Here is a 15,263-nt window from a genome sequence, read left to right on the forward strand (position 1 = left end):
GAAGGATCGGCGATAAACCTCTAAGTCAGGATGATGTGTGACTTGGAGGGGAACTTGGAGGTAATGGTGTTCCCATGCTCCTGCTGCCCTTGTCCTTCTAGGTGGAAGAAGTCGCGGGTTTGGGAGGTGCTGCCGAAGAAGCCTTGGCAAGTTGCTGCAGTGCATCTTGTAGATGGTACACACTGCAGCCACGGTGCGCTGGTGGTGGAGGGAGTGAATGTTTAAGGTGGTGGATGGGGTGCCAATCAAGCGGGCTGTTTTGTCCTGGATGGTGTCGAGCTTCTTGAGTGTTATTGGAGCTGCACTCATCCAGGCAAGTGGAGAGTATTCCATCACTTTCCTGGATCCATTGATCCTGTACCCCAGTAGGAATCACTGTTCTTCAGGAGAGGGCAGAAAACTGGGAATACAAAGGATATATTTTTGCTTTGCCTTGGCTACATAATTCAAGCTGGAACAGATTGCTGCCTGTCCAATGGACACCGGCCACATGCTTTTAAAGTTCTGATGCTCCTTTTAATCTTTTTGTGTTTTTCAGTGTGACTTTTGCAGGCCAATGTAAGATGGATTATGGCGCAAGTGTCTCAACGGACTGCTTTCCAATAAGGAAGATCTTCAAGGGAGGATATCAAAGTAAGCACTTCCTTTTCATGGCTGGAATATACTCCTCATGGTGAACCCAGGATAGAGTGATTCATAAAATCTGCCCGGGACCGTTGTAACTTTTGCAAGCGTCTCCCTGGTATTTGAGTCCTGCCCCACTGTACTGGATTGCACTCCACCACCCCCCCTCCCTCCCCCCACCGTATGAGGCAATCTCCCCTTACCCTTCTCTGCTCTAAGGAGAAGAATCCCAACTTCTCTAAGTCTCTCCACAAAAATAGAAGAACATCTAGAAACCAAAAATCTAATAATGAATAGTCAGCATGGATTTCAAAAGTGAAAGTCTTGCTTGACCAACCTCATTGAATTATTTGAAGAGGTAACAGAGAGAGTAGACACGGGTAATCCAGTGGATGTAATTTATCTAGATTTTCAAAAAGCCTTCGATAAGGTACCACATAATAGACCATTGAATAAGGTCCGAGATTGTGGAGTCAGGGGACAAGTAGCAGACTGAATAGCTGGCTAGCTTCAAGACAGAAAGCAGAGAGTAGGAGTAAAGGGGAGCTATTCACAGTGGCAAAAGGTGGAAAGTGGGGTCCCACAAGGATCCGTGCTGGGATCAATGTTGTTCACAATTTATAGTAAAGATTTAGGCCTAGAAATTCACTATAGACCTGTTTGGGGCACCAGCCTCGCCAGGGCGCTAAAAGTAGCGCCCCGGAAGCAGTCGCGACCGCCCGCCGGAAATTCAGTTGGCGCGCCCCAGAGGGAAGCGCGGCGCCACTGGAGGCGCCCCGCATCCCTCTTGGGGCGCTGCAATTGAATATCGCTGCGCAACGTGCCGCAGCGCCACACGCTGCGGCACGGCGCGCTGCGGTACTGCAGGCCTTCCTCCCCTTCTTAAAGGGGAGGGGCCTTGTGCAGCGCGATCGAGGATCGCGAGTGCCGGCAAAAGAGCCCGGCACCGAGGAGAAGTGCCGGGCTCTTGGAACGCAGTTGGCACTCCGCGCCGGGGGGGGGGCTCAGGAGGCCGCCCCGCACCTCTCCTTTAATTAGCGCCTCTACCGCTGCAGGTAGGCCCCCCTGAACCGGTCGCACATAGCGTCCGGCGTTAAAGCAGGGGGCGCATCTAAATATCGCGATCGGGGCGTTAGCGGGGCGCTGTGCACACCGATGATGTCATCGGTAGCGGCGCAGCGTTAACGGCTAGCGCCGCCATTAGCGTCCCGCTGAATGTAGCGGGAGGCGTAGCCAGTGGCTTCCGACCCACTTAGCGCCCTCTTAAGGCGCTAATGGGTGGCGCAGCCCACTGAATTTCTAGGCCTTAGACTTTGGAAATCAAAAATACAATTTCTAAATTTGCGGATGACACCAAATTGGGGGGATAGTCAATACTGAGGATGACTGCAACAAATTACAAGAAGACATTAATAAACTTGCAGAATGGGCATATAATTGGCAAATGAATCTCAACACAGATAAATGTGAGGTATTACATTTTGATAAGAAAAATAAGGAGGCCACATATTACTTAGAAAATAAGAATCTAAATGGGATCGAAGAGCAAAGGGATCTCCGAGTACAAATACACAAATCACTAAAAGTAGCGACGCAGGTTAACAAGGCCATTAAAAAAAGCAAATCACGCACTAGGGTTTATTTCTAAAGGGATAGAATTGAAAAGTAGAGAAGTTATGCTAAACTTATATTGAATCTTAGTTAGACTACACTAGGAGTACTGCGTACAATTCTGGTCGCCATATTATAAAAAAGGATATCTTTTCTTCTTAGGCAGTCCCTCGGAACCGAGGATGACTTGCTTCCACATTAAAAATGAGTTCTCAGGTGACTGATGAGTCCAATGCGGGACCTACAGTTTCTGTCACAGGTGGGGCAGACGGTGGTTGAAGGGGCGGGTAGGTGGGGTGCTTGTGTTGACGTGCGCTCCTTGCGCTGCCTGCGAAAGAGAAAGGTGACCTAATAGAAGTCTTTAAAATTATTATTTTTTTGCTATTCGTTCCTGGGATGTGGGTATCGCTGGCAAGGCCAACATTTATTGCCCATCCCTAATTGCCCTTAAGAAGGTGGTGGTGAGTCACCTTATTGAACCGCTGCAGTCCGTGTGGTGAAGGTACTCCCATCGTGCTGTTAGGGAGGGAGTTCCAGGATTTTGACCCAGCAACGATGAAGGAACGGCCGATATATTTCCAAGTCAGGATGGTGTGTGACTTGGAGGGGAACTTGGAGGTGATGGTGTTCCCATGCACCTGCTGCCCTTGTCTTTCTAGTTGGTAGAGGCCGTGGGTTTGGGAGGTGCAGTTGAAGAAGCCTTGGTGAGTTGCTGCAGTGCATCTTGTAGATGGTACACACTGCAGCCACGGTACGCCGGTGGTGGAGGGAGTGAATGTTTAAGGTGGTGAATGGGATGCCAATCAATTATGAAAGGTTTTGATAGAGTAGAGAGTGATTCCACTTGTGGGGAAGAGCATAACTAGAGGCCATCAATATAAGATATTCACCAAGAAATCAAATAGGGAATTCAGGAGAAACTTCTTTACCCAGAGAATGTGAAACACTCTACCACAGGGAGTAGTTGAGGCAAATAGTTTCGAAGTAAGCTATACTTATAGTATAGAAGTAAGCTATACCCTCAGTAAGCTCCTCGCTGGAGTGGAGCTACAGAACAAACGGGAAACTGTTCAACCTCCGTCGCCTCCAGTCTAGATCCAAGGTCGTCCCATCCTCTGTCGTAGAATTACAGTATGCAGACGACGCTTGCGTCTGCGCACACTCGGAGGTCAAACTCCAAACCATCGTCAACACCTTCACCGAAGCGTACGAGAGCATGGGCCTTACACTAAACATCCGTAAGACAAAGGTCCTCTACCAACCTGCCTCCGTCACACAGTACTGCCCCCCCGATTATCAAAATCCATGACAAGGCCTTGGACAACGTGGACTACTTTCCATACCTCGGGAGCCTACTGCCAACAAGGGCAGACATCGATGACGAAGTCCAACACCGCCTTCAGTGTGCCAGTGCAGCCTTTGGTTACCTGAGGAAGAGAGTGTTTGAAGACCAGGACCTCAAACCCGGCACTAAGCTCATAGTCTACAGAGCAGCAGTGATACCCGCCCTGCTGTACAGCAGGCACCTCAAAGCACTGGAGAGGTACCACCAAAACTGCCTCTGCAAGATCCTGCCAATCCATTGGCAGGATAGGCGCACCAACATTTAGTGTTCTTGCTCAGGCCAACATCCCCAGCATCGAAGCTCTGACCACGCTCGATCAGCTCCGATGGACGGGTCACATTGTCCGCATGCCCGATACGAGACTCCCAAAACAAGCACTCTACTCGGAGCTCCAGCACAGCAAGAGAGCCCCAGGTGGGCAGAGGAAACGCTTCAAGGACACTCTCAAAGCCTCCTTGAAAAAGTGTAACATCCCCACTGACACCTGGGAATCCCTGGCCCAAGACCGCACAAAGTGGAGGAGAAGCATCGGGGAAGGCGACGAACACCTCAAGTCTCTTCGCCGGGACCAAGCGGGAGCCAAGCGCAGGCAGCGCAAGGAGCGCACGTCAACCCAAGCACCCCACCCACCCGCCCCTTCAACCACCGTCTGCCCCATCTGTGACAGAGACTGTAGGTCCCGCATTGGACTCATCAGTCACCTGAGAACTCATTTTTAATATGGAAGCAAGTCATCCTCGGTTCCGAGGGACTGCCTAAGAAGAAGAAGATAGATGCATTTAAGGGGAGGCTGGATAAGCATATGTGTGGAAGGGAATAGAGGGTTACGCTGATAGAGTTAGATGAGGAAAGACGGGAGGAGGCTCGAGTGGAGCATAAACCCCGGCATGGACTGATTGGGCCGAATGGCTTATTTCTGTGCTGTATAACCTATGTAATCCTATGTAAACTGCAGTCCCTCATCCCTGGTACCATTCTAGTAAATCTCCTCTGCACCCTCTCCAAGGCCTTGACATCCTTCCCAAAGTGTGATGCCCAGAGTTGGGCGCACTACTCCAGCTGAGGCCTAACCCGTGATTTATAAAGGGTTTGCATAACTTCCTTGCACTTGTACTCTATTCCTCTATTAATAAAACCTAGAATCTTGTATGCTTTTTTAACAGCCTTATCAATGTCCTGTCACCTTCAAAGATTTGTGTATGTAATGTAGTTAATATCCTAAGGTGCTTCACAAGAAGAAATGGAGAGCGAGCGGTAGAACACCAATAGCATGGTCAAAAAGAAAGATTTTCAGAGGTTTTTAAAGGCAGAGAGGATAGTAAGGGGAGGAGAGAGGGAATTCATGGAGTAGCTTTGAGATGGTGGACGGCCCTGCCACCAATTGTAGATCACAGGGGGACATGATGCACAGGAGCCCAGAACCAGAAGACTAAAGGGCATGGGCTGGGACACGAGACGAGAGAATGCTGCAGAGGGACGACGCCTGTTTCCTGTTTGCATGTGTTTTTCTTCTGGAGTGAATATTGAAGCCATGTGTCAGCCAATGAGTTTGAGACGGGACAGGACTTGTGGTATAGCAATCAGAGTCTCTCTACGGCAAACATGGGCCCCGATTTTCCCCCAGCCGTCGGGCGGGTTTTCAGGCGGGCGGGGGCTGAAAATCGCAGAAAGAGGGGGTCGCGACCCCCCCCCCCCGCCCGATTCCCCGCCCCGCCCGACTTTCACCCCCGTGTTTCAGCGCGACCCAAATCAGTCCCGCCCGCAGCAGGCGGGAATGGTCAGCGGGAGCCTAATGATCAATTATTGGCATGTTTAATCCTATTTTCAGGGTCCCTTGCAATTTTCAGCCATTCCCCACGTTAAACGTGCCTGGTGGGAACCCCGCTGATGAAACCTGGCGTGAACAAAGTTGGCTTGCTTGCTTTCAGCTGCAGGTCAATCAGGACTGAAGAGATTTAATCAGACAGCATTTGTAGGCTACAGGACCTTGTTGCTGAAGGCTTGGGGCAACTTGTTGAAGGCTTAGGCACAGCTGTGGAAGGTTGGAGCCTCACACACTTCTCCAGTGTGAGCTCCTGGAAAGCCCCTCTCACCACCCTTACTCAGCACCTCCTCAACGGAGGCATCTGCCAGGAGCATGGGAGGCCTTTTGTTCCTTCCCTTCCTGGCATTAGAGGATCTCCAACAGCAGAGGAGGCTGGAGCAACTCCAGCAACAGCAGCACCAGCAGCACCAGCAACAACAGCAGCACCAGCAGGAGCGACAGGCTGCGGCTCAGCCACCTGAGGCAGCACAGGCCAGAAGGGGCCAGCACATGGAAGGCCGTCGGCGCAGGAGATACCCCCCAAACAGGGTCTACAGACGCAGGATGAGCTACCTCAACATGACTGAGCAGCAGTGCCCGAGGCGGCTCCGACTTTCGCGAGAGGTTGTGACTGACATCTGCGCAATGCTGCAGCAAGACCTGGAGCCCAGAGCACCAGGTCCACACTACTTACCAGTGGCCATCAAAGTCACCACCGCACTCAACTTTTATGCCTCAGGCTCCTTCCAGGGATCAGCCGCAGACATCAGCGGCATCTCCCAGTCGGCCGCACACACTTGCATCACGCAGGTAACCGATGCCCTCTTTGCCCTCGCGCACAATCACATCCATTTCACCAGGGATCGCGCAAGTGTGAGTGCACGAGCGCTTGGATTAGCTCAGCTGGCAAACTTTCCAAGGGTGCAGGGTGTCATTGACTGCACACATGTGGCCCTTAGGGCACCCCACTGCAATCCAGGTGTTTTTGTCAACTACAAGGGCTTCCACTCCCTTAACGTTCAGCTGGTGTGTGACCACAAGAAGGTGATTTTGCATGTTTGTGCCAAGTACCCTGGCAGCTGCCATGACTCCTTCATACTGCGCCAGTCTAGTGTGCCTCCGTTATTCAGTCCGCCAAATGAACTTCAAGGATGGCTACTTGGAGATGTAAGGGGTTTTAGATCGCCGAGGTTTCTCTCTCTAGAGGCCTCTCTCTCTTGCACAGTAAAACCTTGAGTGGTTCGACCCACTCGCCCCTTAGATTCTATACTCTGGACTTTGGGGCAGGAACTACAATGTAGAGAAAACTCTTGTAGACCAAGTTTGATGAAACGAAATGAAATTTTATTGCATAAGGAAAAATAAATCAAATGCAAGCAGATAAGAGAGTACATGGGAGGGAAAAACACAAACAAATCATAACGACACAATACTAACTAAGGCAAATACAGGCATCCTATACTCTACGAAAATCATCATGAAATAAGGAAACACACGGAACATCGAGGGACAACAACTCATGTTAATTGTACCCTTAAATCCACCCCCTTAAACCTATCTAGATCTGATTGTGAAGGGCCAGAAACATGCTCACCAATCCAACTAGGAAGTGCAAGGTTTTGAACCAGTCTGCGTTTGATCCTTTCAGGCGTTCCGTCTCCACGTGGATCGTGGAGCCCCAGCGAGCTGCGCCACACCTCTCTCCTGAGGTGGGGGTCGGGGGCGGCTGGACACCGGCTGGTTCTGGCTGTCGGTGGGGTCGGGGATCGTCGGCTCGACCCCGGTCAGAGGAGCCTTGGGCTGGCTCCCATCGTTTCTTCAGTTTGTTTTTGTCTCTTCTCCCGAGTTGGGAGAGGGCCTCTCGTTTTCGTCAACGGCCCGGGGTTGGTCGATGATCTCCCGATGTTTGACCCCAGGGCGGGACGCCGGCTCGAACGGTCTTCTTGATGGCGGCTTAGTCTTCCTCTTCTTCCTCCGATGGTGGAGAGGAGTTCGCTGATCTTCTCCCAAACCAGCTCCTCTTTACCCAGCTCAACAATCGCCGGATTCCACTGCTCGAATTCAACTCTCCAACGACTCAACTGTCCGACAACTGTTCAACTGTTGTTCCACTCTGTGAATTCCACTCCAACTCCTCCAATTATACTTTTCCCTCAGAAGCCTCCACTTCCCGCCCAAAATCAGGTTAGTCTTTGTTTAACTTTTGGCGGGCTGGGAGCACAGCGGGGTAGTTATTATATTTTAAAATATTTTAGATGGCCGGTAAAGGCCCATCTCTGGTCTGGAATGACCTTCATTGTTTTTAATGTCCTGCTGATCTCGTTATCTAGTCCTTGGTGCTGTTCTCATGAATATGAAATTGTCCCCTTTTGTCTGGGTCAACATTTAGATGGCCTCTGTCTCCAGGCTGATCTTGACTGGATCTGCATCTAATCCATATGTATATGTGGGGGTCTGGTTTCGTTCTCTCAGAAACGGCTTCCAGAACTTACTGTGGGTTGAATCCACAAAGCTGTCTGAGGATTCGCAGGAACCATTTTAAAATGTCCCAATAAGCCGGTCACGTGGTGTGGCAGCCATTTTGTATGCCCCTTTTTCTGGGCTTCTTTTAAAACAGTCTTTAAAAATCATGGCCTCTTCTGCCATTTGACCCTTTATAATATAAAGTTCAATTTTGCGAATCCTACAGAGACAAGGGATATCCCCTGCGCTCTTGGCTAATGACGCCGTTGAGGAGACCAGCCAGCGAAGCTGAGGAGCGCTAGAACTCCAGCCACATCACCACCAGACGCATTATCGAGCAAACCATCGGATTGCTGAAGATGCGCTTCAGATGCCTCGATAGATCAGGTGGAGCCCTACAGTACTCATCAGCCAGGGTCTCCAAAATCGTCGTGGTATGCTGTGTGCTTCACAACATGGCACAGCGTCGTGGCTTGCCGATTCCGCAGGACCAAGAGGCTCCTCACAGAGCCGCCTCGGATGAGGATGATGCGGAGGAGGAGGAGGAGGAGGAAGAGGACGGAAACCAGCATCCTGCAGAGGCCCGCCAACCAGCGGCACCAGTGCGCGAGAACATTGCTGGGCGGAATGCAAGGAACGCACTCATCCTGGGCAGATTTGCGTAGCCTGATACATCAAACACTGCAGCCTCACGGCTTCTTAACTGACCATGCACAGTGGCCCATGCCTGCACATTCCTACCTATTTGGCCAGCTTGCTGACATCTGCAAGTTATCCAGGGCCTCTATGTGATATCCCCATTCGCCAAATGACAGACGCCATAACTGCAGCAGTTGCCACCAGATTTTTTATGTACAGGAAACTGATGGCATTAAAACTATTCACAAGACTTTTCACCCAAGTGACTACCCTTGTGATTAGTGGTGCTTTATTTTTCTCTTACGCATGCTCCTACGTAGTGGTACCCCTGTGGCTTCAGCAGATGTGGAGACCCCTTGCTCACTTTCCTGCTGCGCCTGTCTCGACACCTTTGGCGGGCTTCCTCTGGGGTGGCGAGCCTGTGAGGGCTCACCAGCAGTCTGCTGCTCCTGCGGCTGCGCAGGGCTTGAGACTCCTATCTCACTGGGGTGTGGACTCCGGCGGGGCTCTGACCGAGGGCTCTGAAGTGGCATGGAAGTGTGAGCGCCTGGAGAGGAGCCCCCACTTCCTTGAGGTGTGCCAACAACCTCCCTCTCATGGGTCAGGTCCCCCTCAGCGCCTGCAAGTGGCTGGAGAGCACCTTGCTGCACATCAGGGGGGCCATGGGGACCCGTTTCAGCACTGGAAGTCCTGCTCAGAGGGACTTCAATGAAGGTCTGGTTTCGGTGCTCCATAGATGCCCATCGCTCCTCAAGAGATGCCATTCTATTCAGAGCACTCACCATGTTTTCGATACCCTGGCGATTAAGCGCCTCCATGGCCGCAGCCCTCCTCTCCTCGGCCACAGCCCTCCTCTCCTCGGCAGTAGCCCTCCTCTCCTCGGCAGTAGCCCTCCTCTCCTCGGCCACAGCCCTCCTCTCCTCGGCAGTAGCCCTCCTCTCCTCGGCCACAGCCCTCCTCTCCTCGGCCGCAGCCCTCCTCTCCTCGGCTGCAGCCCTCCTCTCCTTGGCAGTAGCCAGCCTTACCACGGAGGTAGCCAACCTTTCCGTGGTGATGCTTTCATGCGCCAATGACTCCAATAAGGCTCTGCTCATGCTCCCCATGGACTCCTCCATTCACTCCACACTCACAGCGACCCTGGAGACAAAACCTGCCAGAGACTCCTGCATCTGTGCATGGAGAGCCATCACCTCCTCTCTTGCGGATGAACCCAGAGGCATAGGGTCGACATGCAGCTGAGCTGAGCTGGCAGAGGCCTGCGCCCTCCGACGAGGACTCTCCACTGCTGTCCCTGTCTCCACACTCTGCTGATGCTCACTTGTGAGCTGTGAAACACCAGGTGACAACACTACTCTATGTCCCGAAGGTCCCACCGAGGTGTGAGTGTCTGCGCTGGTGCTGGGTGCGCTTACTTCTGCTGACGTTGCGCCCTCAGAGGCTGGAGCTTCCTCTGAGGAGTCTGGCTTCAAAGCCTCTTCCTCCTCGGCAGTGGCGACGGGGGCTCTGGATGGTCCTGTGGGGGAGTAAAGGAAAGAGTTAGAGATGTGAGGCCAAGGCTACTTGCACATTGGATTTGGCAGATGCTCATAAGTCCAAATGATGTGACTTCAGAATCGTATCAGCAACTCATGCTATGTCAATGAGAGAGATGGGGAACTATTCTGTCACCAGCTTGTGGGCTTGCTCCTGTCTCTCCTGCCCCAGCATCCACAGGCACGTCAGCCCCAGCAATCTCGATCGCAGCTTCCTCCCAGGGGCTCAGGTGGGCAACTGAGGGCGGTCCTCCTCCAGTCCTTGCACACTCTCGTCTATTGTGAGCTCTCTTTTCCTGCAATGAGGGAGACAAGTGGAGTTTGAGTGAGAGTGCAGGAGTGAGTGTAGAGATTTCATAGCATAGATACTTAGAAGGAGACAAAGATGGTGTGAGGCTGCAAGACCAAGGGCCCTCCCTGTGTGTTGTCAGCTGTGCTCCAAGCATCAGAGTGAGAGGCAGTGTGAAGGCTGCATGGTGGAATAGTTATGTGAATGTGAGCATAGAGAGATAGGGAATGGGTAAGGGTGCATGGATGTGACTGTGAAGTGGGATGAGGAGGAAGAGATTGCTGAAGCTGAGTGCTGTTGGGGAAAGGCAATGGGGATCAGGTTGAGGGTGATGGAAACTTCGTACTTACTTTTCCAGTGCGGTGAAGGTCATGGAAGCGCTTCCTGCACTGCATCCATGTCCGACGGGTGACTCCCAGAGAGTTGACCTCTGCAGCCACCTCCATCCAGGCAGCCCCGGTCTCTTTGGGAGGCCTCTTCCTCCCTGAGCTAGGGTAGAGGACCTCCCTGTGGGCCCTTACCCCATCCACCAATGTCTGGAGTGACGTCTCGTTGAATTTGGCGGCAGCTCGGCCTCTGCCGCTGGCAGCAGCTGGTGCAGGCTCCTCTGCCATTCTGCAAGGCTGGTTGAGAAGCCTGCAGAGGTGGAGAAGCTTGCTGGACACTTTAAAAGCACCACAAATGATGACATCATACTGTGGGGCTTTCTGACTGGAAATGGACACTTAGCAAGGGTGCCCACACGCTGGAACTTAATTGGCCAGTTGAGGGAAAATTGCGTGCAGCTGGCTGACCCATTTAGATTCGGGTCGGAACCCGACATTCGGGGAACCCGAAAATTTCCCGCGCGATCGGGAAAATCGGGGCCATGGTCTCCACACAGCAGGCAGAGCCTCTTAGAATATAAGAATTAGGAGCGGGAGTAGGCCATACGGCCCCTCGAGCCTACTCCGCTATTCAATTAAGATCATGGCTGAACTTTTACATCAACTCCACTTTCCCGTCCTGTCGCCATATCCCTTGATTTCATTAATATCCAAAAATCTATTGTTGTGGAGGAATTTCAAATCACTCAACACAAGTCTGAGATCGAGAGTCCAAACAGCCTTTATTTGCACCGGTGGGAAGATAGCCTGCTCCCGCCTTAGTCACGCTTCTTCAAATTGTTACAGCAGTTAGTAGATATTTATACATACAGTTTGATGTGCTATACATTGTTCCCGCCTACCTTCTAGAATGTTCTGTGTTATAACATCATTTCATTCTTATTAGCATTTGTTTACTGGCTCTTTGTCCTAGTCCCAAGAATCGTCCAGGGCCCCAAACACCCCTTCCAGGTGAAACAGCGATTTACTTGTACTTCTCGCAATCTAGTATACTGTATTCGCTGCTCACGATGCGGTCTCCTCTACATTGGGTGACCGCTTTGCGGAACACCTCCGTTCAGTCCGTAAGGGTGACCCCGAGCTTCCGGTCGCCTGTCATTTTAATTCACCGCTCCATTCCCACTCGGACCTCACCGTCCTTGGCCTCTTGTATTGTTCTACGGAAGCTCAACGTAAACTCGAGGAACAGCACCTCATCTTCCGATTATGCACTCTGCAGCCTTCCGGACTCAATATCGAGTTCAACAATTTCAGATCATAACCTCGGCCCCTATTTCATTTTTTCTTGTAATTTTTCCACTCCTTTTCCCCTCCCCCCTTTCCTTTTGTTTCTCTCTCACACCTGGCAGCTATCTCTTGCCCTGCCAGTACACTTTACACCTAATCTCAGCCTATTACCATCTCGTCTAGTTTCTAATACCTTTTATTGTCTCTTTTACTTCTTTTGTTTCTTTTATTCTTTTGTCCGATCGCAGCCCTGCCTCCGATCTATCTTTTCTTTCCAGTTTTGAAGAAGGGTTCGACCCGAAACGTCAACTCAAATTTCTCTCCACGGATGTTGCCTGACCTGCTGAGTTTTTCTAGCATTTTCTGTTGTTATATCGTTGACTTCATGTCTGTTTCCTGATCTGCTTAATGTCCTTGGGATGGTTTGCAGACGGCACAAAGCTGGTTGGGCGAGTGTGCTGTGAGGAGGATGCAGAGAAACTCCAGTATGATTTGGACAGGTTGGGTGATTGGGCAGATGCATGGCAGATGCTGTATAATGTGGATAAATGCGAGGTTATCCACTTCGATGGCAAAAACAGGAAGACAGATTATTATCTGAACGGCAATAGATAGGGAAAAGGGGAAGTGCAACGAGACCTGGGTGTCCTTGTGCACCAGTCGCTGAAGGTAAGCATGCAGGTGCAGCAGGCGGTTAAGAAGGCAAATGGTATGTTGGCCTTCGTAGCGAGAGGGTTCGAGTACAAGAACAAGAATGTCTTGCTGCAGTTGTACAGGGCCTTGGTGAGACCACACCTTGAGTATTGTGTGCAGTTTTGATCGCCTGATCTGAGGAAGGATGTTCTTGCCATGGAGGGAGTGCAGCGAAGATTCACCAGACTGATACCTGGGACGGAAGGAATGATGTATGAGGAGAGATTGGGTCGATTGGGCTTATACTCGCTGGAGTTTAGAAGAATGAGAGGGGATCTCATTGAAACTTATAAAATTCTAACAGGATTAGACAGACTAGATGCAGGAAGATGTTCCCGATGGCCGGGGAGTCCAAAACCAGGGGTCACAGTCTAAGGATAAGGGGTAAGCCATTTAGGACAGAGATGAAGAGGAATTTCTTCACCCAGTGATGTGCCAAATAACTGCCTGAATCCAAGAGGTTAAAGCTTAAAACTAAAGGCTTTTATTAAGTAAGAACATGGCATCGAGTTAACACAAGGCAGCCATCATTCATCACCAACCCAGCCCTTATGAGTAAGACTCACACCAATCGGGAGGATCCAGAGGGGCGGGGCTAGGGAGGAGCATTAGTGGTTACATCTGTAGAACATTCCAGACATTAGCAAGTATAACAACAACAGACAATACAAATGCCAGAACACAGAGTTATTTCATCACACCCAGAGAGTGGTGAACCTGTGGAATTCTCTACCACAGAAGGCAGTGGAGGCCAATTCATTAAATATGGTGATGTTTTGCTGCAGTTGTACAGGGCCTTGGTGAGACCACACCTTGTGTATTGTGTGCAGTTTTGGTCGCCTTATCTGAGGAAGGATGTTCTTGCCATGGAAGGAGTTCAGCGAAGATTCACCAGGCTGATACCTGGGATGGCAGGAATGACGTATGAGGAGAGATTGGGTCGATTAGGCTTATTTTCACAAGAGTTTAGAAGAATGAGAGGGGATCTCATTGAAACTTATAAAATTCTAACAGGACTAGACAGACTAGATGCAGGAAGGATGTTCCCGATGGCGGGGGAGTCCAGAACCAGGGGTCACAGTCTAAGGATAAGGGGTAAGCCATTTAGGACAGAGATGAGGAGGAATTTCTTCACCCAGAGAGTGGTGAACCTGTGGAATTGTCTGCCACACAGGGCAGTGGAGGCCAATTCATTCAATATATTCAAGAAAAGGAGTTAGATATATTTCTTGAGGCTAAAGGTATCAAGGGATATGGGGAGAAAGCAGGGACAGGGTACTGAATTTGGATGATCGGCCATGAACTCTTTAAATGGCGGAGCGGGCTCGAGGGGCCAAATGGCCTACTCCTGCGCCTATCTTCTATGATATTGTTAGGCCGTCTGGTTTCTAGGCCAGTTACACATCTTGAGCATCCCCTTTGCCTTGCAACATTTGCATTTCCATGTTTTTGATGATGTCTCTTATAGCCAGCCCAGTCACGTGATTATGTGAGGTAATGCTATACACAGCCTCTTCTGACCATTTTTATATAGAACCAAAATCCCCATCATGCCCCACCATTCTACACTAACCTTTATGCATCTTCTTTCCCTTTTCACTATCAATCTCAGCTTTGACTATACTCAGCGACTGAGCATCCACAGCCCTCTGGGGTAGAAAATTCCAAAGATTCACAGCCCTCTGAGTGAAGAAATTCCTCCTCATCGCAGTCTTAAATGGCCGACCCTTTACCCTGAGACTATGCCCCCGTGTTCTGGACACTCCAGCCAGGGGAAACAGCCTCTCAGCATCTACCCTGTCAAGCCCTCTAAGAACTTTATACGTTTCAATTACATCACCTCTCTTTCTTCTAAACTCCAGAGTATAGGCCCATTCTACTCAATCTCTACTCATAGGACAACCCTCTCATCCCAGGAACCAATCTCGTGAACATTCGTTGCACTTCCTCTAAGGCAAGTATATCCTTTCTTAGGTATGGAGACCAAAACTGTGCCCAGTACTCCAGGTGTGGTCTCACCAAGGCCCTGTACAATTGTAGCAAGACTTCCTTACTCTTATACTCCAACCCCCTTACAATAAAGGCCAACATGCCTTCCTAATTGCTGTACCTGCATGCTAACTCTCTGTGATTCGTGCACAAGGACACCCAAATCCCTCTGAACACCAACAATTACTAGTCTCTCACCTATGAAAAGAAAATTCTAATTTTTCCTACCAAAGTGGAAAATTTCACACGGTAGACAGGGTCTCTACATGGCAGAGAGTCTCTCTACAGTGAGTAGAGGATTGTTACATAATGCGAATGTTGTTGCATACAATCAATCCTGTCAGGGTGGCTGTCAGGGCGAGGTTGGTTCTGGACCCAGGTGCAGACAGACGAGGCGAGAAGCAGGTATGCAGTCTTAAATAACAGTACTTTACTAGAATCACACAGGTAAACAGTTACAAACATAAGAGCTCAAGACAAGCTACCACATAGGCAAATGGCTAGTCAAGATAGGAACTCAAGACAAGCTACCATGAGGCAACCGGCTTGTCAAAACTGAGCTCAAGACAAGCTACCACAGGGCAACCGGCTTGTCAAGATAGGAACTCAAGACAAGCTACCATGAGGCAACCGGCTTGTCAAGACTGAGCTCAAGACAAGC

The 15,263-nt window shown here is 50.4% G+C and overlaps 1 protein-coding gene across 1 annotated transcript in view; it reads left to right on the forward strand.

The window, feature by feature from the left end:
* xrra1 (X-ray radiation resistance associated 1) overlaps positions 1 to 15,263 on the forward strand; it is a 127,799-nt gene that overhangs the window by 22,749 nt on the left and 89,787 nt on the right. Inside the window, exon 2 of the mRNA XM_085998321.1 lies at positions 539 to 633. Coding sequence (XP_085854447.1) covers positions 539 to 633 — 95 coding nt within the window. The remainder of the gene's footprint in view (positions 1 to 538; positions 634 to 15,263) is intronic.

The sequence above is a fragment of the Somniosus microcephalus genome, chromosome 10, assembly GCF_052327205.1.
Source record: "Somniosus microcephalus isolate GS21.2 chromosome 10, FLI_Smic_1.0, whole genome shotgun sequence".
NCBI lineage: Eukaryota > Metazoa > Chordata > Chondrichthyes > Squaliformes > Somniosidae > Somniosus > Somniosus microcephalus.